The sequence below is a fragment of the Pelophylax lessonae genome (assembly GCF_965119305.1).
Source record: "Pelophylax lessonae genome assembly, chromosome: 10".
Classification (NCBI taxonomy): domain Eukaryota; kingdom Metazoa; phylum Chordata; class Amphibia; order Anura; family Ranidae; genus Pelophylax; species Pelophylax lessonae.
This window is the reverse complement of record NC_138777.1, coordinates 46975767-47002507: the sequence shown is the minus strand read 5'-3', so window position 1 is coordinate 47002507 and position 26741 is coordinate 46975767. Positions and strand designations below refer to the sequence as shown.

The 26741-nt window shown below is 44.7% G+C and overlaps 1 protein-coding gene across 1 annotated transcript in view; it reads left to right on the top strand.

The window, feature by feature from the left end:
* Positions 1–3883: 3883 nt before the first annotated feature.
* Positions 3884–26741, top strand: part of LOC309565028 (transmembrane protein 178B) — a 115202-nt gene continuing 92344 nt past the window's right edge. The window contains exon 1 of the mRNA XM_082269763.1: positions 3884–4407. Coding sequence (XP_082125889.1) covers positions 3975–4407 — 433 coding nt within the window. The 5' untranslated portion in view covers positions 3884–3974. The remainder of the gene's footprint in view (positions 4408–26741) is intronic.

Sequence of the window (26741 nt, the reverse complement as noted above, 5' to 3'; positions counted from 1 at the left end):
AAAGATATCCGGCAGATCCTGCACTGTTAGGAATACAAAGATATCCAGCAGATCCTGTACTGTTAGGAATACAAAGATATCCGGCAGATCCTGCATTGTTAAGAATACAGAGATATCTCGCAGATCCTGCACGGTTAGGAATACAAAGATATCCGGCAGATCCTGCACTGTTAGGAATACAGAGATATCCAGCAGATCCTGCACTGTTAGGAATACAAAGATATCCGGCAGATCCTGCACTGTTAGGAATACAAAGATATCCAGCAGATCCTGCACTGTTAGGAATACAAAGATATCCGGCAGATCCTGCACTGTTTGGAATACAGAGATATCCAGCAGATTCTGCACTGTTAGGAATACAAAGATATCCAGCAGATCCTGCACTGTTAGGAATACAAAGATATCCAGCAGATCCTGCACTGTTAGGAATACAAAGATATCCAGCAGATCCTGCACTGTTAGGAATACAGAGATATCCGGCAGATCCTGCACTGTTTGGAATACAGAGATATCCAGCAGATTCTGCACTGTTAGGAATACAAAGATATCCAGCAGATCCTGCACTGTTAGGAATACAAAGATATCCAGCAGATCCTGCACTGTTAGGAATACAGAGATATCCAGCAGATCCTGCACTGTTTGGAATACAGAGATATCCAGCAGATCCTGCACTGTTAGGAATACAGAGATATCCAGCAGATCCTGCACTGTTAGTAATACAAAGATATCTGACAGATCCTGCACTATTTGGAATACAGAGATATCCAGCAGATCCTGCACTGTTAAGAATACAGAGATATCCAGCAGATCCTGCACTATTTGGAATACAGTGATATCCAGCAGATCCTGCACTGGTAGGAATACAGAGATATCCAGCAGATCCTGCACTGTTAGGAACACAGAGATATCCCGCAGATCCTGCACTGTTAGAAAACAGGGATATACAGCAGATCATGCACTGTTAGGAATACAGAGATATCCTGCAGATCCTGCACTGTTAGGAATACAGAGATATCCTGCAGATCCTGCACTGTTAGGAATACAGAGATATCCGGCAGATCCTGCACTGTTAGGAACACAGGGCACAACAGGCAGCTTTCTCCTAGGGTACTCTGCAGGATGGGGGGGGCAGAAGTGCCAGCGGGGGACCCAAGAAGAGACACACAGAGCAGGTAAGTATGAGGTGTTTATTCTTTTAAAGGGAAAAAAATTGAGCATTTAGAACCACTTTACAATAACACGCAATATTTATCTCAGAAATCAATTCAATGAAAAAAATGCGTTATTTAACAAAAGTGTTATGTTTTGCAATATTTAGCACTTACATCCCGTGTTATTTTTACATTGTTTTACTGCAATTTTTTTTTTTTTTTATAGGTTAAAAGTGAGTCAGATAATGATGTAAAGATCGTGCATCATCCAGGTATAGAGAGATGTCCGGCAGATCTTTCATTGTTCTATGAATAAAGGCGTGTGGAAATTTTGTGAAGCTATGAAAACCTCCTCAGTGTGTCTTCATTCATGGAACCTTCTAGAGAAAGGTTACAATTTATTTCCATTCCTGAACTCGGGGCACAACATTTCCACACTGGTACATTATATACTTTTTACCTTTCTGGTCAGTGTGGAGAAACGCTTATTGTTATTTGTACATTCCTAAAAAATTGGCAACCTATACCAATGGTGCCCAACCTGTGGCCACATGCTGCCCTTCGACTCTTTTGTGCACCCTTTGGGGCCCCGCAGATCATAATTTGTGTTTCCATATAACCGTGTTATAAAGTGATTTCTAGCAGTTTCATATAATATATATCCAGTCTATGACTGTCTCCTTAGACATGCTTCCAACAACTCCTATAGCATGTTCAAAGTCTCTGACCATCTCTTCTACCTTGTCCATAGTCTCTCACCCTCCCTTGTACCATGTCCATAGCCTCTTACCCTCTCTTGTACCATGTCCACAGTCTCTGACCATCTCTTCTACCATACCCATATTCTCTCACCCTCTCTTGTACTATGCCCACAGTCTCCGACCATCTCTTGTACCATGTCCACAGTCTCTGACCATCTCCTGTACCTTGTCCATAATCTCTGACCATCCCTTTTACCATGTCAACAATCTCTCGCCATCTCTTGTACCATGTCCACAGTCTCTGACCATCTCTTGTACCATGTCCACAGTCTCTGACCATCTCTTTTACCATGTCTACAGTCTCTCACCATCTCTTGTACCATGTCCACAGTCTCTCACCATCTCTTGTACCATGTCCACAGTCTCTGACCATCTCTTGTACCATGTCCACAGTCTCTGACCATCTCTTGTACCATGTCTACAGTCCCTCATTATCTCTTGTACCCTGTCCACAGTCTCTGACCAGAACTTGTACCATGTCCACAGTCTCTAACCATCTCTTGTACCATGTCCACAGCCTCTGACCACACTTCTATCATGCCCAAAGCCTTTGAAGGGACAAACTGGTGTCACTGTACAATGGGACAGATGGGCGTCGGTGTATGATGGGATACACGGGCGTCTGCATATGATGGGACAGACGGGCTTCGGCGTATTATGGGACAGACAGGCATCTGCGTATGATGGGACAAACGGGCATCAGTGTATGATGGATGGACGGATGTCGGTGTATGACGGGATAGACAGGTGTCAGTTATTTGATGGGATGGACAGGTGTCGGTGTATGATGGGATAGACAGGTGTCGGTGTATGATGGGATAGACAGGTGTCGGTGTATGATGGGATGGACCTCAGTGTATGATGGGATGGACAGGTGTTGGTGTATGATGGGATGGACAGGTGTCAGTGTATGATGGATGGACAGGTGTCAGTGTATGATGGATGGACAGGTGTCGTTGTATGATGGATGGACAGGTGTCGGTGTATGATGGGATGGACAGGTGTCGTTGTATGATGGATGGACAGGTGTCGGTGTATGACGGATGGACAGGTGTCGGTGTATGACGGATGGACAGGTGTCGATGTATGATAGATGGACAGTTGTCAGTGTATCATGGATGGACAGATGTCGGTGAATGATGGATGGACAGGTGTCCTGAATGATGGATTGGCAGGTGTCGTTGTATGATGGATGGACAGGTGTCGGTGTATGACGGATGGACAGGTATCGGTGTATGACGGATGGACAGGTGTCTGTGTATGACGGATTGACAGGTGTCAGTGTATGACGGATGGACAGGTGTCGATGTATGATAGATGGACAGTTGTCGGTGTATCATGGATGGACAGATGTCGGTGAATGATGGATTGGCAGGTGTCAGTGTATGATGGATGGACAGGTGTCGGTGAATGATGGGATGGACAGGTGTCGGTGAATGATGGGATGGACAGGTGTCGGTGAATGATGGGATGGACAGGTGTCGGTGAATGATGGGATGGACAGGTGTCGGTGAATGATGGATGGACAGGTGTCGGTGAATGATGGGATGGACAGGTGTCGGTGAATGATGGGATGGACAGGTGTCGGTGAATGATGGGATGCTTGATGTGTTGAGTATTTAGTGTAGGGTGTATGGACGATCCATTTGTAGGGTGTATGGTGATCTTTGTGCTGGGTGTACAGTGATGCATTTACTGGGTGTCGGATGTATGGACGATGCATGTGCCGGGTGTGCAGTGTCGGGTGTATGATGATCCATGTCCCGGGTGTACAGTGTCGGATGTTTGAAGATCCATATGCCGGGTGTGCAGTGTCGGGTGTATGATGATGCATGTACCGGGTGTGCGGTGCAGGGTGTATGATGATCCTTTATGCCCGGTGTCGGGTATACAGCCGATCCATATGCCGGGTGTGCAGTGTCGGGTGTATAGCTGATCCATGTGCTGGGGCTCCAGGCTCCTCCCCTCCCCCCCCCCCCCCCCTCCTCTCCATCCTCAGTGCTCGGAGATCTGCGGGCTGAGGCCGGTGCCCGGGGTGTGATCCCCTCTCCTCTCCGGTGTGATGAGGCTTCTGGCCGGTGCCGGTCTGTGCCTCGCCCTGGCCGCCCTCGCCCTCCTGGCGGTGGCCCTGAGCACCGATCACTGGTATGAGACGGACGCCCGGAGACACCGGGACCGGTGCAGGAAGCCGGGGGGGAAGAGGAACGATCCGGGATACATGTACACCCCGGGACAGCACCTCCCCCTCCGAGGGGAGAAATCACGGACCCGGACCGCCCGCGGAGGAGAGCCGCTGTCCAGAGGAGTCCGCCTGATCTCCAGGGTGGGGGAGGTGTCACCCCGGGAAAACCGGCACCGGGAGATTCCCTCCCCCCGCCCCTACCTGGCCCTGGACAGCCACTGCACCCGCCGCTTCAACTCCACCGTATCCGGCCTGTGGAGGAGATGTCACCGGGAGGGCTTCGACAAGGACACCGAGGAGCTCATCCTGAAAGGTGGGGGACCCGATCCGAGTACATACTGGAGAATAGGGGGTCACCTATAGTACATACCGGAGAATAGGGGGGTCACCTATAGTACATACTGGAAAATAGGGGGGCCACCTATAGTACATACCCGAGAATAGGGGGGTCACCTATAATACATACCAGAAAATAGGGGGTCACCTATAATACATACCGGAGAATAAGGGGGCCACCTATAATACATACCGGAAAATAGGGGGGTCACCTATAATACATACCGGAGAATAGGGGGGTCACCTATAATACATACCCGAGAATAGGGGGGTCACCTATAATACATACCAGAAAATAGGGGGTCACCTATAATACATACCGGAGAATAAGGGGGCCACCTATAATACATACCGGAAAATAGGGGGTCACCTATAATACATACCGGAGAATAGGGGGGTCACCTATAGTACATATCGGAGAATAGGGGGTCACCTATAGTACATACCGGAGAATAGGGGGGTCGCCTATAGTACATACTGGAGAATAGGGGGGTCACCTATAGTACATACTGGAGAATAAGGGGGTCACCCATAGTTCATTCTGGAGAATAGGGGGGTCACCCATAGTACATATCGGAGAATAGGGGGGTCACCTATAGTACATACCGGAGAATAGGGGGGTCGCCTATAGTACATACTGGAGAATAGGGGGGTCACCTATAGTACATATCGGAGAATAGGGGGTCACCTATAGTACATGCTGGAGAATAGGGGGGTCGCCTATAGTACATACTGGAGAATAGGGGGGTCACCTATAGTACATACTGGAGAATAAGGGGGTCACCCATAGTTCATTCTGGAGAATAGGGGGGTCACCCATAGTACATATCGGAGAATAGGGGGGTCACCTATAGTACATACCGGAGAATAGGGGGGTCGCCTATAGTACATACTGGAGAATAGGGGGGTCACCTATAGTACATACTGGAGAATAAGGGGGTCACCCATAGTTCATTCTGGAGAATAGGGGGGTCACCCATAGTACATATCGGAGAATAGGGGGGTCACCTATAGTACATACCGGAGAATAGGGGGTCGCCTATAGTACATACTGGAGAATTGGGGGGTCACCCATAGTACATACTGGAGAATAGGGGGAACACCCATAGTACATTCTGGAGAATAGGGGGAACACCTATAGCACACACCTGGGAATAGGGGGAACACCTATAGCACACACCTGAGAATGGGGGGGAACACCTATAGCACACACCTGAGAATGGGGGGGAACACCCATATCACACACCTGAGAATGGGGGGAACACCCATATCACACACCTGAGAATGGTAGGAACACCCATATCACACACCTGAGGATAGGAGGACCACCCATAGCGCACACCTGAGGATAGGAGGACCACCCATAGCGCACACCTGAGGATAGGGGGGGACCACCTATAGCGCACACCTGAGGATAGGGGGGGACCACCTATAGCGCACACCTGAGGATAGGGGGGACCACCTATAGCGCACACCTGAGGATAGGGGGGACCACCTATAGCGCACACCTGAGAATAGGGGGAACCACCTATAGCGCACACCTGAGAATAGGGGGGACCACCTATAGCGCACACCTGAGGATAGGGGACCACCTATAGCGCACACCTGAGGATGGGGGGACCACCTATAGCGCACACCTGAGGATAGGGGGGTACCACCTATAGCGCACACCTGAGGATGGGGGACCACCTAAAGCGCACACCTGAGGATAGGGGGGCCACCTATAGCGCACACCTGGGGATAGGGGGGGCCACCTATAGCGCACACCTGAGGATAGGGGGGGCCACCTATAGCGCACACCTGAGGATAGGGGGGGACCACCTCTAGTACATACCAGAGAATAGGGGGGGGGGGACTCCCCTGTATACATATTAGAGAATACATCCCTATAATGGTGGAGCCTCACATAGTACATATCATCATGTGGGGCCTCACATATTATCATATTACACTATCTAAAGTACATATGGAGGAATGTGTCCATACGGGGACCACCTATAGTACATGCTGGAGAATGTGATCATACAATGGGGGTACCACCAACTATAATGCATGATAATATTTACTGTCTTCTGGGGTTAGGAAGTGTAATTGTAGTGCATATTGGTATTTGTTTATTGGCACATTTAGTCCAACTATGCTGCATAACAGCTTTCATTATTTGTAAGGCTTAGGAGTCAAGCTATAGTGCATACTACCTTATGGTGTCTCTAGGGAAATGGGGGTCCCCCTATTTGGTGGTCCACCTGTGCATATTGACTTGTAATCTCTTCAGAGAATGTGTGGTGCACCAATAAATAGTGCATGTTTCCTATTTTTTTGGGATGCCCCGAGTTCTGGGGATAGAGGGTCCACCTTCTCAATACGTTCTATGATGTCTTCTAGTGGTAGAGGAACCCCCTTCACGCTACTTTATAGTTATTTGCAGTAAAAGAAGAGACACCTTCATTAGTACGTTATATGTTTTAATCTAGGGGTATAAGAAACAACTCCACAATACATTATATTATATGATCATCTAGTGGTAGAGGAATCACCTCCACAGTAGTTTCTGGTATATATTCTAGTGGTGGAGAAGCCACCTCCACAATACCTTCTGTTATATTTTCTAGTGGTAGAAGAATCATCTCCACCATACTTTCTTGTATATCTTCCAGTGGTAGAAGAATCGTCTCCACCATACTTTCTGGTTATTCTAGTGGTTGAGAAATTGCCTCCACAATACTTTCTATTATATCTATACTTTCTTGTATATCTTCTAGTGGTGGAGAAGCCACCTTCACAGTACTTTCTGGTATATCCTCTTATGGTAGAGGAGCTATCTATGGTGCATCCTGGAATATGTTGCCTTTTGGGAGCAGAGGGTCGACTGATACAATGTTTTGTCTACTGCTGTGCAATGCATAGTAGGACCATTCATGCTGATTGCATTGGGATATGTCATCTTTGTTGGTTGAGGACTATTCAAACTGTGTATCAGAGCACATTGCCTTCTGGTGGTAGGTATATGTATATTATCTCTAAGTAGAGTAGGCCATGCTATAAATTATATATATATATATATATATATATATATATCTTTCTTTCTATATAGGGTACTTACTATGACAAATCGTTGGAATATAGTCTGCTGATATAGATTGTCCACCTATGCAGTATGTACTTGGTTAAACAGGGTACTATAAAGGAGGACTGTGTATAAAGTCTGGTGAAAGGGGTTTAATGTGTGTTGGTATATAGTCTCTTAGTATATGAAGGCTGTATATATATATATATATATATATATATATATATATAATGTGTATAGGTATACATGTGTATATATATACATATATGTATGTGTGTGTGTGTGTGTGTGTATATATATATATATATATATATATATATATATATATATATATATATATACAGGAAATGTAGAGGTGTTTTATACAGCATATACTGGTTTCTAGAAACGGTAACCACCTATATAATGCATATAGGATTACACAGTGACGCTGATAAGGAGGGTCCACCAGAAAAATGTCTGCTGGAATGTATATTATAGGGTGTATAGTGGTCAATTATACAACCTACTGATATGTGGAGTCTTGATATAGAATATCCTCCTCTACACCGCATACTGTGATATATGAGAGACTGCTATAGATCCAACTGAATAATGAATGCTGAGATTTATAGACACTCCAGCAATAGCACACTTAGACTTGTAGTTCTACTTCCTAACACAGTGTCTTTGACTATCAGGCTAGGTCACATTGATGGTTTTAAAATGATATGTAGTGTATCTGGGACAATATAAATGCTAATGCATGGTCTTCTATAAAGATGTCTTGTAGGGCATGGTCAGTGCTTCACGAGATTGTCCTCGGGCTGTTGCACCTTTTGAAATGAATGAGAATGTCATGTTCAATCTGGGACATGAAGAGCCTGTGTCTAATACGCAGTGTATGTGTGGAGTAATAACGGAGATGATGAATAGGTAGGTGTGAATGGTTCATAACATTGGGGTATATGAAGCTGAACACTGTCAATATAGCAGGGGAGGAGACATCTTCAGGCTTTTAATGTGCGTGGGGTCTAATGTGTGCACGTCTGTTAATGGGGAATTCATGTTTATGTGCATTGCAAGGCAGGCTGGATGTATTCAGGTCTTACTAGATGATCATTAGACACTGGAAATGTTTTAGTGTGATCTTCAGAGATGGCAAGCTCTGTCTTTTTAAGGGATTTGTTTGCCTTCCTCTGGATCAGCTGTGAGTATAGTGTTCTGTATATGGGGAGTTTCAGTTTATTCATGTATCCACTTAGTTTAGTAGTAGTTTATTAAAAATATAAACATAAAGAAGAAATAGCAAACATACAGTAATAATCACACACACAAAAACAAACAAACATAAAACTATTAACAAAACAAAATATTTTGGTTTACATATCCAGAAAGGGTGGTAAGAAGTACCAGTTTATTTAACCCCATAAATTATCTAGCTTCCCATTAGTCTAAAATTATACAATAATGAATAATTCTAATATATTATACTAGTTACTGATAATCTTACTATACAAACATAAATACAGACTTATACACATAAATGTGTATATACATTATATAAACATGCCGACCGCCTAACTGGGAAAATACGTAATCCTGGCATCATTTTTTTCCCTCGGGCGCTAGTATTTCTCATAAAAGTGGTCTGAGTGGCGGATTCGCCACTGGGTCACTTTTAGAAGTGGCCGGAGGGGTCTTCAACTAACCCCTCAGGTCCTGGTTGGGATCGGGAAGCCCGAAAACGGATCCGGCGCTGGCGGAGGCTTGGCACAGAGATGAGAGAAGGAAAGATGGCCTCCGCTCATGCCCTAGGAGGACCATGGTGACATTCTCCAGTCCCGGCCACATTTTTTTTTTTTTTGCTTTTATGGGTAGAGGTGAGATTTGGGGCCTCTCCATAAAGAGGACTTGTCACAAGGGACGTTCACATTCCTTGCGATAGCAATAAAAGTGATGCAAAAAATATTTTTCAAGGAACAGTGTAAAAATTAAAAATTTTTTAAAGCGCCCGTCCCATGTGCTCATACGCAGTGGTGAACTCATACCAGAGGCCTAACTAGAACCTTCAGGGCCCCGGTGCAAGAAACCCTGAAGGGACCCCTGGCCGGGGCCCTTCCCTTCAAGCCTGCGACTCTTCCCACTGATCCTGGGGCCCTTTACTCTCATTGCGGGGGCCCTTTATTACGGCTCTGCAGCGGGACCCTTTCACAAGTTCTGCAGTGGGCCCCTTCCTGCCATCTTGGGGCCTCCCCACGGTGGTGGAATGCCAGGGCCCGGTGACAAGTGTGACCTTTGCGATCCTGGAAGTTCACCCACTGATGTAGTAGTTTTTATTTTTTGGTATTTTAATTGTATTATTTTTTATCATTTTATTTTATTTTTTTACAATGTCACTGACTATGACTCTGTCCATTCAGAAAAGGAAGGAGCTGGTAAATTACATATTTATCGACCCCCTTCCTGGTTCTCTATTGTGACACACCCCCTGCAGCAGCCGGCAGGAGAGGGAAGGGAGCACAGTAGAGGGGGACCAGGGGAGCACACAGGGGCCCAGACACAGCAGAACACAAGTGAACTGGATAGGAGTGGCGGGGGGCAACATACAGAGGAACCAATCTCCTCCATTTTCCTCCTGCAGCTACAGGAGGAAAAAGGAGGACAGTGATTTCTCTACATGCTGTCCCCACCGCCCCTCCTATCCAGGTGTACAGGGGAGCCGCACAGGCCCCCTGGAGCATGGGGCCCGGTTGCAATTGCAACCCCTGTAGTTATGCCCCTGACTCATACATAGGTCACACCCACATATGTAAACAGTGTTCGCACCACACATGTGAGGTATCGCCGCAAACATCTAAAGGAGAGCAATAACTCTAGCACTAGACCTCCTCTGTAACTCTAAACGGGTAAGTTGTAGAAATTTTTAAATGTCGCCTACGGATATTTTTACTTGTCATAGTTTGGCACCATTCCACGAGCGTGTGCAATTTTAAAGCATGACATGTTGGACATCTATTTATTCAGCGTAACCTCAACGTCACATCCAATTTGCATGTCAGGAGCCTGTGATCGGCTCTCAGTGGAGCTGGTTCACACAGGTCAGAGACAGCTGCGGAGTTAATTGCACAGGAGTCCTGTGCGTCTTCTGGTCCGTTTCACGTCTAAATTCAGCCAAAAATTCAGACGTAAAACGGTTCTGAAATGGTGAACAGGGACGCACCGGACCCCTGCTGTGAGCCGCTCCACACGCATTGCACGTGGTTTCAGGGTGTTTGCAGAGTGGCACTTTTCACTTAAATGTGTCACACTCTGCTATTCCTGCTGAAAGTGACATGGGGTATAATTCCTGTCGCAGCATGTGTACACCCCCAGCAACTGCCTCTGGCGCTAAAGGAAGGGAGGTAAAAATGCCTCTCAACCATTAGTGTGAACAAACTCTTAATTTCAATACAGTTCATTCATTTGGCTACGTTGACAGGGATGCAACTTGGGAACATGTGCAATATTACATGCATTCCCTCAGAGCATGATGACATGCTATTTCCTGGTAGGCGCTCTTTAGTGCCATTCAATCTCAATAGCACCCCAGATGCCACCAGCCAATACATGTGTGCTAAATCACACTATGGCATGCATGGTAACTTTTTGCCATGCATTGTAGTGCAATGTGATTAAAAAAAATTGCCCACACTTCTTTTGTGCAATTGTGGCAAAAATAGGGCAGCTCATTGAAATTAATAGGCTGCCCTAAACGACTTGCACCAAAGCACCCACGCATTATCACAATCACACCTGCATAGGTGTGAACGGAACTGTGTCATGATTCTTCTGACACGCCAGGTGAGAAAGGAATTTAGAGCTTTGGTGAATTATTATTTGATATAGGTCAGTTTTTACATTTTCTTCATTTTATTAAAGAATACCAAATGTTAAAGCAGTCGAGATCACATTATACAAGAACTGACACAAGAATGCAGAACATTGTTTTATGCTGTACTAGTTATCCATGTTCTTGACCTGCGTTGTTCTGGTATTTAGTCCAAGAATTCCAGGCACCATAAAACAACTGCATATCCTTCGTAGATATCTTTATCTCTTTAAATAATAGAACAAGGGTATTTTTTTTTTTAAATAAAGTCAATAGATGGGGAGGGGGTCTTTTCCAGAATGGTTTGCCCTAAGGTTTGTGTCTCATAGGAGAAAGGCTGTGTGGTTTTCCAGATTTAGGTCATTCTTTTATAACAAAGGCTCAAACCACATGTGAATATTCTGAGTGTATTACAGGCCAAACAACTGTTTTACTCACCCCCCTCCACAGACAAACAGACACACGAGCGCACGCAATCAACAATCCACCCCCAGCTTCATCATCCACTTAGAAATACATTGAAAACAACCGGAAAGCTGCGCTCCGTGAGATCTCACTGACATACAGAGATGGTGACATCCATTTCTTAACCCCCTAATGAGGTGATATTTTCGGAGGTGGTCAGAGAGTGAAACAGACAAGGAGAAAGGAAGGGAAAAGCACAATCTGTTCATGTATAAGGGATTCCACCCCTATGTATTCTATTAAAAATGATTGTTTTATAATAAAGTACTCCAAAATGGAATATTTCTTACTATTTGTTTCCTATGGATGTGAAAGGGAAGAGAGTATATCCGGTATGAGCAATGAGTCTCCCTCCTGCTGCAGAGGAACTACAATAACCAGCATGATGGTAGAGGCATGGGGGTATGCTGGCATTTGTTGTTCATATATATATATATATATATATATATATATATATATATATATATATATATATATGATCTTCTTCTCTTTTTTTTTTTTGGCATTAAGCTAACACTGCAAAGGATGTTAGACAATAGTCTATGGGACTTTCACTGCAATGAAATCAGTTTAGCCCAGCTTTGTCCTAGAACCCAGAGCAGCTGTCTGTGGTGCTGAATATGACCTGTTCGCTACTGTCCATGATGCTGACTATGACCTGTCTGCTATTGTCCCTGGTGCTGAATATGACCTGTCTGCTGCTGTCTATGGTGCTGAATATGACCTATCTGCTGCTGTCTATGGTGCTGAATATGACCTGTCTGCTATTGTCCATGGTGCTGAATATGACCTGTCTGCTATTGTCCATGGTGCTGAATATGACCTGTCTGCTATTGTCCATGGTGCTGAATATGACCTGTCTGCTATTGTCCATGGTGCTGAATATGACCTGTCTGCTATTGTCCATGGTGCTGAATCTGACCTGTCTGCTGCTGTCCATGGTGCTGAATCTGACCTGTCTGCTGCTGTCCATGGTGCTGAATCTGACCTGTCTGCTGCTGTCCATGGTGCTGAATCTGACCTGTCTGCTGCTGTCCATGGTGCTGAATACAACCTGTCTACTATTGTTCATGGTGCTGAATATGACCTGTCTGCTGCTGGCCATGGTGCTGAATATGACATGTCTGCTGCTTTCCATGGTGTTCAATTTGATGTCAAGTTTTAATTCAGTTTTAGTCATAGGGGTTTATTTACCAAGGGCAAATCCACCGTGCACTGAAAGTGCACTTGGAAGTGCAGTTGTTGTAGATCAAGGGGGGGCATGCAAGAAGAATAAAAAAAGGGCATTTTTTGCTTGCACATGATTGGATGATAGAAATCAGAACAGCTTCCCCTCATTTCAGATCTTCCCCTCAGATCTACAGTGACTGCACTTCCAAGTGCAATTGCAGTGCACAGTGGATTTGCCTTTAGTAAATAAGCCACCCAGTCTTTAGACTAAAATGCTATTTTAGTTTTAGTCTTAGTTAAGTCATCTGAATTATTTTGGTCGTATTTTAGTTGACTAAAATTTCCAGTACATTTTAGTCAAATAAAATTGAATGGGTTTAGGTAAATTGTAATGCAATATTTAAGCATTTCTGTAGAATTTCCAATCTCATTTTAATCTAAGAACATGTAGTGGGGACGGGGAAGTAAATGGGAGTGAGGGAGTGTAATGACAGCTGATCACTTGATGTAAACAGAAGCCAGCAATTGGCTTTTTTTTCCCTCACATTGACAGCGTGAAGAGGGAAAAAAAAGCAGATCACCGGCTTGTGTAAACGAGACACCGGTCCCACACATGGAGAGTCACCGCCATCCTACCAGTGCCACTTACCAGTGACCATAAGTATTGCTAAGCATTGCCCACCAGTGCTGCCAATTAGTGCCCATCAGTGCCTCATCTGTGCCACCTATCAGGCACTGGTAGGGGACACTAATAGCCAGCACTATAGGTGCAGCCTCATCAGTGCCCATCAATGGAGCCTCATCAGCGCACATCGATGAAGGAAAAATATTACATGTTTGCAAAATTTTTAGAACAAACTATGATAAACTGTGTTTTCTATTGTTTAGCAAAAAAGAAAAACGCCAGTGGTGATTAAATACCATCAAAAGAATGCTCTATTTGTGGGGAAAAAAATGAAAAAAAAAATCATATGGGTACAGTGTTGCATAACTGCGCAATTGTCATTCACAAAGTGATAGCACTGGAAGCTGAAAATTGGCTTGGGCAGGAAGGGAGTTGAGGTGCCCACTGCCCAGTAAGCAAGTTGTTATTTTACATGGTGCTAAGCTACCTTGCTTGGAGGGGAAACCCCCACCACTTGGTTTGCAGGGCATTGTTCCAGAACTACCAGGAAGCGGGCAGAGGGAGCCTGGGTCTCTCAGCTAATACAGCTTGTCAAGGGGGCTTGGGCTTTACTAGACAGGCAGAGCTCCAAGGAAAGCGGTAGTTCAGGTGGGTAAATGTCCCTCCCTCACATTTTTTGTTTTCGTTCACTGGCGACAATTGGAATTGATTTTCGTCACAATTTTTGTATTTTGACAAAATTTGAATTTTATTTTCATTTAGTTTTCACTGAAAACATGCAGCTGAGAAATTATGATAATATTTTCTTTGACTAAATTAACACTGGTTCATGGTGCTGAACATGAACAATAAATTACATATGCTGTCCATGGTGCTGAAAACAAACAATTCCTATAGCTGTCCATGGTGATGACCAGGAACAATACACTGCCTATAGCTGTCCATGGTGATGACCAGGAACAATACACTGCCTATAGCTGTCCATGGGGATGACCAGGAACAATACACTGCTTATAGCTGTCCATGGTGATGACCAGGAACAATAAACTGCCTATAGCTGTCCATGGTGAGGACCAGGAACAATACACTGCCTATAGTTGTCCATGGTAAAGCCCAGGAACAATACACTGCCTATAGCTGTTCATGGTGATGACTAGGAACAATAAACTGCCTATAGCTGTCCATGGTGATGACCAGGAACAATACACTGCCTATAGCTGTCCATGGTGATAACCAGGAACAATAAACTGCCTATAGCTGTCCATGGTGATGACCAGGAACAATACACTGCCTATAGCTGTCCATGGTGATGACCAGGAACAATAAACTGCCTATAGCTGTCCATGGTGATGACCAGGAACAATAAACTGCCTATAGCTGTCCATGGTGATGACCAGGAACAATAAACTGCCTATAGCTGTCCATGGTGATGACCAGGAACAATAAACTGCCTATAGCTGTCCATGGTGATGACCAGGAACAATAAACTGCCTATAGTTGTCCATGGTGATGACCAAGAACAATACACTGCCTATAGCTGTCCATGGTAAAGCCCAGGAACAATACACTGCCTATAGCTGTTCATGGTGATGACCAGGAACAATAAACTGCCTATAGCTGCCCATGGTGATGACCAGGAACAATGAACTGCCTATAGCTGTCCATGGTGATGACCAGGAACAATAAACTGCCTATAGCTGTCTACGGTGATGTCCAGGAACAATAAACTGCCTATAGCTGTCTACGTTGATGTCCAGGAACAATAAACTGCCTATAGCTGTCCACGTGATGACCAGGAACAACAAACTGCCCTATAGCTGTCCACAGTGATGACCAGGAACAACAGACTGCCTATAGCTGTCCACAGTGATGACCAGGAACAATAGACTGCCTATAGCTGTCCACAGTAATGACCAGGAACAATAAACTGCCTTTAGCTGTCCACGGTGATGACCAGGAACAATAAACTGCCCTATAGCTGTCCACGGTGATGACCAGGAACAATGCACTGCCTATAGCTGTCCATGGTGATGACCAGGAACAATATTCTGCCTATAGCTGTCCATGGTGATTATTATGAACAATACACTCCCTATAGTTGTCCATGGCGATAAATATGAACAGTTCATAGAAATAGCAGATACTGGCATCAGGGTCCCAGTGTTGCTATCTTTCAGTGTAGAAATCCAAGTGTACTAGAGCAGGGGTCGCCAAGCAGTGGTCCTTGAACCACTGATGGTCCACAAGAAAATTGGGTTGGTCCCAGGGTGATCTACCACAAATCAAGACTGTGGCGGATGTATGCTGCCCAATGTTGTGTCCAGTGTTGGGGACTTCTAATGGCAGCACTGATCACAGACGGTGGGAAGAAACATAGAGCTAGAGAACATGGCTGGATAAGGATGGGAGATTCAATGATGAGTCTGTGTAAGGTAGCAGTGTGATGCGGGGGGGGGGGTGTCAGAGAGCTGGAGCATTGTGTGTATAAGGCAGCAGTGTGATCAAGGGGAAGGGGGGAAGAGAGCCAGAGCACTGTGTATATAAAGCAGCAGTGTGATCAAGGGGGAGGAGGGCAGAGAGCTTGAGAATTGTGTGTATAAGGCAGCTGTTTGATCAAGGCAGAGGGGGGCAGAGAGCTGGAGTATTGTGTGTGTAATTCAGCAGTGTGATCTAGGGGGAAGGAGGCAGAGAACTGGAGCATTGTGTGTGTATAAGGCATGTAAAATTCATGTTAGTGGTCCGTGGGATTCAAAATTGTGAGTTATCTGAAAGTTTGGCGACCACTATGCTAGACGTTGGTGTGCAAACAAGAGTTAACTTTCCAATGTTAGGATTACAGACGAGGTTAGTTATAGGGTGGCTTTAGGGTAGAGCAGTGCACATGAACAGTAAAATATCATTGTTCATAGCTGTCCATGGTCATATACAAGAACAGTGCACTCCCCATAGCTGTCCTTGGTACTGAACATAAATGGTGCACTATCCATAGCTATCTATTGTCACATGAACATTGCCCATAATTCTGCATGGTCATAAACATGAACAATACAGTGCACATAGCCACCCACAGTTCTAACTGTAAACAGTGCTGAACATTAGAAGTACATTGGGTAATGATGTCAGTGAAGCTGAACATAGCCCATAGGGGCCACAATTGGTGCACATTCACAGTGCCATAACTTCCTATAGCTGTCCATGTACTAATAACATCCAACAGTGCCCTAACTGCCCATAGCTGTCCATTGTTCTAAACATTGAACATTGCTCTGGCTCGCCTATCGCTGTCCATGGTACTGAACATGAACAGTGCACCGATCATAGCTGTCTACACTTCTGATTTTATACTTAGGGGGATACTTTGTTTGATTTAGGGATAGAAAATCTTAGTCTGCAGTGTAGCATCCTGGTGTACTAGAGGTTAGTATGTGGTTAGCTTTCCAGTGTTCGGGTTACAAGTAGGGTTATGAGAGTGGCTTTAGGGTATAGCAGTGCACACGAACAGCACAATAGTGCTGTCCATGGTTATATACTGTACATGAATAGTGAACTGCACATTCTTGTCTTTGGTACTGAACATGAACTATGCATTGCCCATACCTGTCCATTGTCCTCACATGAACATTGCTCATAGTTCTGGTCATGAACTATACAGTGCACGTAGCCACCCACAGTTGTGAACTCAAATAGTTCTGCACGTTCCAAATATGTTTTGTTATGATGTCAGTGGAGCTAAACATGAACACTACATAGTCCGCAGGTGCCACGGGTGCTGTAACATGAACAAGGCACTAAATATAGATATTTTTGACATTGAACATGCACAGTGCAGCCTGTAGCTGTACTTCATACTGAGCATACTGTAGCTGCGATGGTACTAAACATGGAACAGTACACTGCCCATAGCTTCCGTGGTACTGAACATTGAACAGTACACTGCCCATAGCTGCCTTGGTACTGAACATTGAACAGTACACTGCCCATAGCTGCCGTGGTACTGAACATTGAACAGTACACTGCCCATAGCTGCCGTGGTGCTGAACATTGAACAGTACACTGCCCATAGCTGCCGTGGTGCTGAACATTGAACAGTACACTGCCCATAGCTGCCGCGGTGCTGAACATTGAACAGTACACTGCCCATAGCTGCCGTGGTACTGAACATTGAACAGTACACTGCCCATAGCTGCCGTGGTGCTGAACATTGAACAGTACACTGCCCATAGCTGCCGTGGTGCTGAACATTGAACAGTACACTGCCCATAGCTGCCGCGGTGCTGAACATTGAACAGTACACTGCCCATAGCTGCCGTGGTACTGAACATGGAACAGTACACTGCCCATAGCTGCCGTGGTACTGAACATGGAACAGCTCTGACTTGCCTATCGTTGTCCATGGTACTGAACATGGAACTATAAATGATAAAGGAAAAATGGCCACAGAGGACAGAGAAAAGGCGGAAGTGTTAAATAATTTCTTTTCTTCAGTCTTCACAAAGGAATCGGGGGGCTACACGAACCTTGCTTGTAAGGCCGAACTAAATAATACACCTCAGGAAGTGCCGCCATGGCTAACAGAGGATAGACTTAGAGCTAAACTAGAGAAACTTAACATAAATAAATCCCGGGACCGGATGGCTTGCACCCGAGGGTTCATAATGAGCTCAGCCAGGTGATTGCCAGACCATTATTCTTGATCTTTAAGGATAGTTTACAGACGGGTATGGTGCCAGCTGATTGGAAAAAAGCCAACGTGGTACCAATATTTAAAAAGGGGCCGAGATATATCCCGGGTAACTATAGGCCGGTCAGCCTAACATCAGTAGTCTGCAAAATTTTGGAGGGGATGATAAGGGACCACATACAAGACTTTAGTAATGAAAACGGTATTATAAGTAGTAATCAGCGTGGATTCATGAAAAATCGTTCGTGCCAAACCAATCTACTATTAACCTTCTACGATGAAGTGAGCTGCCACTTAGATAAAGGTAAGCCTGTGGATGTGGTGTATCTGGACTTTGCAAAGGCCTTTGACACCGTTCCCCACAAACGCTTACTGTACAAACTAAGGAAGGTAGGTATGGACCATAAGGTGAGTACCTGGATAGAGAACTGGCTCCAGGGGAGAGAACAGAGGGTGGTGATTAATGGGGAGTACTCGGACTGGGCGGGTGTGGAAAGTGTGGTCCCCCAGGGTTCTGTCCTGGGACCAATCCTGTTTAATTTATTCATAAATGATCTAGAGGAGGGGATATCTAGTACAATCTCAGTATTTGCAGATGATACTAAATTAGGTCTGCCAATATCTTCTATGCAGGATGTGGAAACCTTGCAAGCGGACCTGAACAAAATAACGGGGTGGGCAACTACATGGCAGATGAGATTTAATGTTGAAAAATGTAAAGTAATGCACTTGGGGGCCAGAAACCAGAAAGCAAGCTACTCACTAGGGGGGGAACCTCTGGGTGAGTCTAGGATGGAAAGGGACCTGGGGGTACTGGTAGACAACAGGCTTGGCAGTGGCATGCAATGCCAAGCCGCCGCAAGCAAAGCCAACAGAATACTGGGTTGTATAAAAAAGGGGATTCACTCCAGAAATAAAGAGATTATTCTTCCACTCTACAAGACTATGGTCCGGCCACATCTGGAGTATGCTGTCCAGTTCTGGGCACCGGTCCTCAGGAAGGATGTGCTGGAACTGGAGAAAGTCCAGAGAAGGGCAACAAAAATAATTAGGGGAATGGAGGACATCAGCTATGAGGAAAGACTACAAGCACTGAACCTATTCTCTCTGGAAAAGAGACGATTGAGGGGGATAAGATATCAATGTACAAATACTGTACTGGCGACCCTAGCATAAGGAACAAACTATTCAGAGAGAGGAGATACAATAAGACACGTGGCCACTCACTAAAACTTGAGGAAAGGCGGTTTAACCCTAAAGTGCGTAAGGGGTTCTTCACTGTAACAGCGGTAAGGATGTGGAATTCTCTTCCACGAGCAGTCGTATCAGCAGGGAGCATTGATAGTTATAAAAAAATTATTAGATGGACACCTTAAAGACCACAACATACAGGGGTATACAATGTACGGTTAAAAGCAAACACACACACACACATCATAGGTTGAACTGGATGGACTGATGTCTTTTTTCAACCTCACTAACTATGTAACTATGTACACTGCCCATAGCTGCCATGGTACTGAACATGGAACAGTACACTGTCCATAACTGCCGTGGCACTGAATATGGAACAGTACACTGCCCATAGCTGCCTTGGTACTGAACATGGAAACAGTACACTGCCCATAGCTGCCATGGTACTGAACATGGAAACAGTACACTGCCCATAGCTGCCATGGTACTGAACATGGGAACAGCTCTGACTTGCCCATTGCTGATCATTGTACTGAACATGAAACAAGCTCTGACTTACCCATTGCTGGCCATGGTACTGAACATGGAACAAGCTCTGACTTGCCCATTGCTGGCCATGGTACTGAACATGGAACAAGCTCTGACTTGTCCATTGCTGGCCATGGTACTGAACATGGAACAGTACAGTGCCCATAGCTGCTGTGGTACTGAACATGGAACAGTACACTGCCCAAAGCTGTCCACAATTATGAACTTGAGCAATGCTTTGTTCATAGGTGTCAGTGATGCTGAACTTGAACAGTGCACTACCCATAGCTCTCCATTGTCCTTATATGAACCAATATTGCCCATAGTTGTGCATGGTCATTAACATGAACAATACAGTGCACAGAGCTTCCCACAGTTCTGAATGCAAATAATTCTGAACTTTACAAATAAACTGTGTAATGATTTCAAAGGAGCTGAACATGAACCGGACTTAGTCCATAGGTTCCATAGGTGCCACAAGTTGCTAAACATGAATGGTGCACTACTCATAAGTGTTCATGGTACCGGACTTGAACAGTGCAGTGCCTATAGCTGTCGACATTTCTGAAGGAGAACAATACATTGTTGATAGGTTTCAATGGTGCTGAACATGAACAGTACATAGACCATATAGATGTTCATTGTCTAGAACAGGAATCTCCAAACTGCGACCCCTGGCCGAATGCAGCTGTTTGTTTGACTTTATCTGGCCCTTAGGGCACTATTCCTCCCATTGACACCAACAAGGGGGCACAATTCCTTCCACTGACACCAACAATGGGGAATCATTCCTCTTACTGACAGCAGCAATGGGGCATTTTTCCTTCCACTGATACCAGTGATGGGACACTATTCCTCCCACACATCACATCAACAGTGCTCTGCCCTTTGCTGCCCACAGTTCTCAACATGCACAGTACATTGTCCTCGGATGTAGGTGGTGCTGATCACGAGTAACACATTCCCCCATTGCTGCTGTCAATAAGAGGAATGATTCCCCATTGTTGGTGTCAGTGGAAGGAATTGTGCCCCCTTGTTGGTGTCAATGGGAGGAATAGTGCCCTAAGGGCCAGATAAAGTCAAACAAACAGCTGCATTCGGCCAGGAGTCGCAGTTTGGAGATTCCTGTTCTAGACAATGAACATCTATATGGTCTATGTACTGTTCATGTTCAGCACCATTGAAACCTATCAACAATGTATTGTTCTCCTTCAGAAATGTCCATAGTATGTACCATGTAGAGTTCATTGTCCACACTCCTAATGGTTGTCCATGGTATTTACCATGAACAGTTTATCGTTCACACTGCCAATGGTTGTCCATGGTATTTACCATAAACCTTGCATTGTCCACACTCCAATGGTTGTCCATTGTATTTACTATGCACAGTTCATTGCCCACACTCCCAATGGTTGTCCATGGTATTTACCATGAAGAGTGCATTGTCCACACTTCAAATGGTTGTGCATGACATTTATCATGAACAGTGCATTGTCTACGCTCAAATTGGTTGTCCATGGTATTGATCATGAACAGTACATTATCCACACTCCTATTGGTTCTCCATGGTATTTACTATGCACGGTTCATTGTCTACACTCCCAATGGTTGTCCATGGTATTTACCATGCACATTGCACAGTCCATAGATGTCCATGTTAGTGAACATGCCAAGTACGCTTTCCATATCTGAGTGTGATGCTAAATGAAAGTGAACTGACTCTCTGTCTGTAGCTGCTCATCACACTGAATGTAAACAGTGCATTGTGTATGGTGACTATGGACAGTAAATTGGTATACACTGTCTGTGTTTTCAGACATACTGTAGCCGTCCATTGGTGCTGACTGAGAACTGGATACTGTCCACATCTATACATAACTATGAACATGTAGTATGAATTTTCATCGATGCCTGTAGTGTTAAATAGCCCCAACATAGTTTTTATAGCACTCCATTATACTGTATATGATCATTACACCATCCAGTGCTATCCATGGTGCTGCCCATTTGTGCCCATGATGCTGGAAATAATCAGTACAACATTTCAGGTGTAGAAAGTGAACGTATATGCAGCATAAAGGCACAGCTCCAACAAAGGTACTGAACAGTTACCTATAAATACTACATTACAGTGCAGAGTTTTTCCCCTGATCTGTGTAATAACCTTAGGGAACCTTGCACCTCATTTAGAGCTATGCAGTGTGATAGATATCTACCTGCCATGAGTAATATGATTCATTTAACTGAGCTAAGTGTGTCTCTTGGAATAATTGAACTTTGTGCAAAGAAATCATGTCCTTGGCTGGAACAAAAAAGGTGTGAACACACACAGGCCTATCAGTGCTCATTAACTCTTCAACTGCTTTTTATCTTTTTTCAGCAGGGGGTCCATTGTTGGGAAAATTGTAAGATTTGTGGAGTGGATCATCATATGTGTTTACCGGTTTATATAAGCTTGGCCTCATTTATCATGTGTTGGTGACTTTCTTTCTGCTGCTGGAATTATAAATTATTTTATAAAAGTTGTAGAATTTCGCATATTCATAAATGTATTTAAGGTTTGGACTCTAAAGAGGAGAGAACAATATTTATTTTTGCGTATCATTTAGCAGACTGCCAAGGATGGATTAAAAAAAGAGAGAAAAAAAAGAAAATAAACTATAATTTTAATGGTAAAGCACAAACTCAAATTCTTTTTTTTTTGCAATCAAAGTTTATTAAAAGTAAAAGGTATAAAAACATTAACAAAGGGTTGCCAACAATTCAAGAAATACAACTAAGCCAAAGGTACAGTAACTACAAGCATTGCAGTAAATATCGTATACAAATACAGAGGAAGTAAAACTCAAATTCTTTGATAACTGCACTGCAACCACATTATCTTTTACAATATTAAAGCGGTAGTAAACTCAAAGAAAGAAAAAAAAAAAAACCTGCAAGACAAAGGCATAATGAGCTAGTATGCATCGCATACTAGCTCATTATGAAACACTTACTTTAGAGCGAAGCCCCGACACGGAACCGCGGACACCACTGTGGGAGCGGGAGTCATTTTCCGGCAATGCCCGGCAAGGAACTCTGAAGGTCTGCCGGACCTTCAGAGCGCATGCGCCGCACGCGTCAGCGGCTGCATGCAGTGGTAATATCTCCTAAACCGTGCAGGTTTAGGAGATATTAATTGCACCTACAGGTAAGCCTTATTATAGGCTTACCTATAGTTAAAAGTCAAAAAAAGCGGTATACTACCGCTTTAAAGCCCAAATCTGTAAAAATTAAAAATAATCCCTTTCAGTCAAGGGAGAGGAGAAGCAGTATACCTGACCCTCCACTCCCCTGCAGATGGTGTTCCCTCACGCTGCGCTGGTGGACTGTCCCTTGACACCGTCCAGTTCAGGGCTTTGGACCCTGCATTGGTCATCAATGATGTCAGGATCTTAGACTGCTGGAGCATGGGGGAGAAGAAGCTGTGGGGGCTGATCTAGCTTTGGGGAAGAGCAGAGGATTGGTTAATTTGATTTTTGTTCCCCTAGACTAGGGGTCTGCAAACTTTCTAAACAAAGTGGGGCAGTTTATTGTCATTTCAACTTTAGGAGGCCTGGACTGTGGCCAGCGGGAGTGGAAACCTTTCCTGGCATCAGTGGGAATAAACATCACCACATTTGGTATATGGTGAAAGAATAGTGCCCCATTGTTGGTGTCAATGGGAGGAATAGTGCCCCATTGTTGGTGTCAATGGGAAGAATAGTGCCCCATCATTGGTGTCAATAGAAGGAATAGTGCCCCTTCGTTGGTGTCAATGGGAGGAATAGTTCCCCATTGTTGGTGTCAATGGGAGGAATAGTGCCCCATCGTTGGTGTCAATGGTGGGAATAGTACCCCATTGTTGGTGTCAATGGTGGGAATAGTGCCCCATCGTTGGTGTCAATGGTGGGAATAGTGCCCCATCGTTGGTGTCAATGGGGGCAATAGTGCCCCATAGTTGATGTCAATGGGAGTAATAGTGCTCCATTGTTGGTGTCAATGGGAGTAATAGTGCTCCATTGTTGGTGTCAATGGTGGGAATAGTGCCCCATCGTTGGTGTCAATGGTGGGAATAGTGCCCCATCGTTGGTGTCAATGGTGGGAATAGTGCCCCATCGTTGGTGTCAATGGTGGGAATAGTGCCCCATCATTGGTGTCAATGGTGGGAATAGTGCCCCATCGTTGGTGTCAATGGTGGGAATAGTGCCCCATCGTTGGTGTCAATGGTGGGAATAGTGCCCCATCGTTGGTGTCAATGGGGGGAATAGTGCCCCATAGTTGATGTCAATGGGAGTAATAGTGCTCCATTGTTGGTGTCAATGGGAGTAATAGTGCTCCATTGTTGGTGTCAATGGGAGTAATAGTGCTCCATTGTTGGTGTCAATGGGAGGAATAGTGCCCCATTGTTGGTATCATTGGGAGGAGTAGTGCCCCATTGTTGGTGTCAGTGGGAGGAATAGTGCATCCATTGTTGGCATCAGTGAGAGGAATAGTGCCCCGTTATTGGTTTCATTGGGAGGAATAGTGCCCCATTGTTGGTGTCATTGGGAGGAATTGTGCCCCATTCTTGGTGTCATTGGGAGGAATTGTGCCCCATTTTTTATGTCAGTTGGCAAAGTGGGAGGAATAGTGCCCTGATGGCCAAATAAAGGCAAACAAAGGGCCATATCCTGCCCCCGGGCTACAGTCAGACCACTGCCTTAGACTAAATGGGGAAATTACCTCACCAGCACAGCCCCACTGCAAGGGAAAGTTTTTTTAGTTGCCTGGTGTAGGGCTTTAATACTCAAAACTGATATCACAAACCTTATGCTTTCTCACGATGCAGGCTGTTTAATGATTTAGTGAATTCAAGCTTCCTACTGGCTTACAGAGGTGCTTGTGCATTGCTTTCCAGCCCTCTTTCATTCAATTCTATAGTCATTATCTGATAGCCACCATGCTGAGTCAGGCTGGTTGTGGTCTTATCACAAATCCCTATTAGGTGCTATACATATCTTCAGCAAAACCTTCGCTAACAACCAATATGCATCAGCACCGATGATTTCAGATAAGTGATAAAACTTCAAACAGCCTCTGGCACTTCCATGGAAGTTAATTCAGTATTAAACCCAAAAACAAAAATATATTGCAGCTTACCAATCCTTAAAGCGGTTGTATCCTCAAAAAAACAAACAAACCCTGCAGAACAAAGGCATAATGTGCTAGCATGCATCGCATATAAGCTCATTATGAAATACTTACCTTAGAACGAAGCCCCGACATGGTCGCCCAGACACCGCTGAGGAAGCTGACATCTTCCCTAGGCATCTCTTCTGGGTTCGGCGGCTCTGGTATGCGCTCCGCCGGACCTTCAGAGCACATGCGCTTTCCTGTATCACTGAGCAGCTGGGCAATGGGTGCCTATGGGTGACGACACTGCTCCCAAAATTGCTGGGCTACTCACTGTGGAGGATCATGTAACTGGGCTGGAGTGGGCTTTTACATAGGTTGGTCAACATACCAGCTTGGACCAATGTAAGCATGCATATGTCATAGCTAAGTGATCCCTGTGAAAGCTGCCAATCACCATAGTAGTCGCCACTACTACAATGATAGCAGCATTCTTCCAGGTCTAGTGCCAAGTAGCTTCCCTTCTGCATTACAGCAACATGGCATCAACTGCTCAGCGCTGCCACCATTTGGAAAACTACCAGATTGATGTAAATAAATGGGAATTAATAAAAGGTGTGGATGTCTCTGAGACATTCACACCTTTTATTAATTCCCATTTATTTACATCAATCTGGCAGCGCCCAGTACCTTCCCTCCCTTTTCCACTTTTTAATTGGTATACCGCCCCTTTCAGAGGCATATACCTTTTTTGAAGGTAGGCTGCAGCCGCCCATTTATAACACAATTTTCTCCATTAGCGCGGATTCTTCGCATTTTTTAACCATTTGGAAAACGCCTTGTATTTTATTTAATGAATACAAGGCATTCCTTGATTGGATGGGATGGGGAGGCAGGGTAGTGACCTCACAATTTCCACCTCGTCCAGTCAAAGAACGCCTTGTATTTATTGAAAAAAAATACAAGGCACCCTGTGAATGGCGGCAGTGCAGAGTGAGCAATTTATGAAGAAATTAGATTTTTTATTTTTATTTTTTTTGCAAATGTTTTATAGCAGAAAGTAGAGCTGCACGATTAATTGTTAAAAATTTGCAATCTCGATTCAACCCCCTCACGATCTTAATCCGGTGTTCTAAAATTTAGTCGGACCCGTGAAAATTCCAGACCCTCGTCACTTCCGGTGACATACGTCATAACCCAGCTGATGCGAGCCCCGGTGCGCATGCGCACAAGACATTTGCAAGGTCCGATGAAATTCTAAGACTTACGAACAGCTGACTGAGAGGAGGAGGGGCTGAGGTGGGACGCACAAACCGCTGCGGGATAATGTTACAACACCGCCGCGTCATCGAGCAAGGAACATGTTGCAGAGCTGACTTAGAGGAGGAGGGAAGGAAGTGAAAACTCATACTAAATAGTTATGATAAAAAAAATAATAAGAAATACTAAACATTTTTTATCATTACTATTTAGTATGAGTTTTCACTTCCTTCCCGCCTCCTCTAAGTCAGCTCTGCGCGGCGGTGTTGTAATATTATCCCGCAGCAGTGTGTGCGTCCCACCTAAGCCCCTCCTCCTCTCAGTCAGCTGTTCGTAAA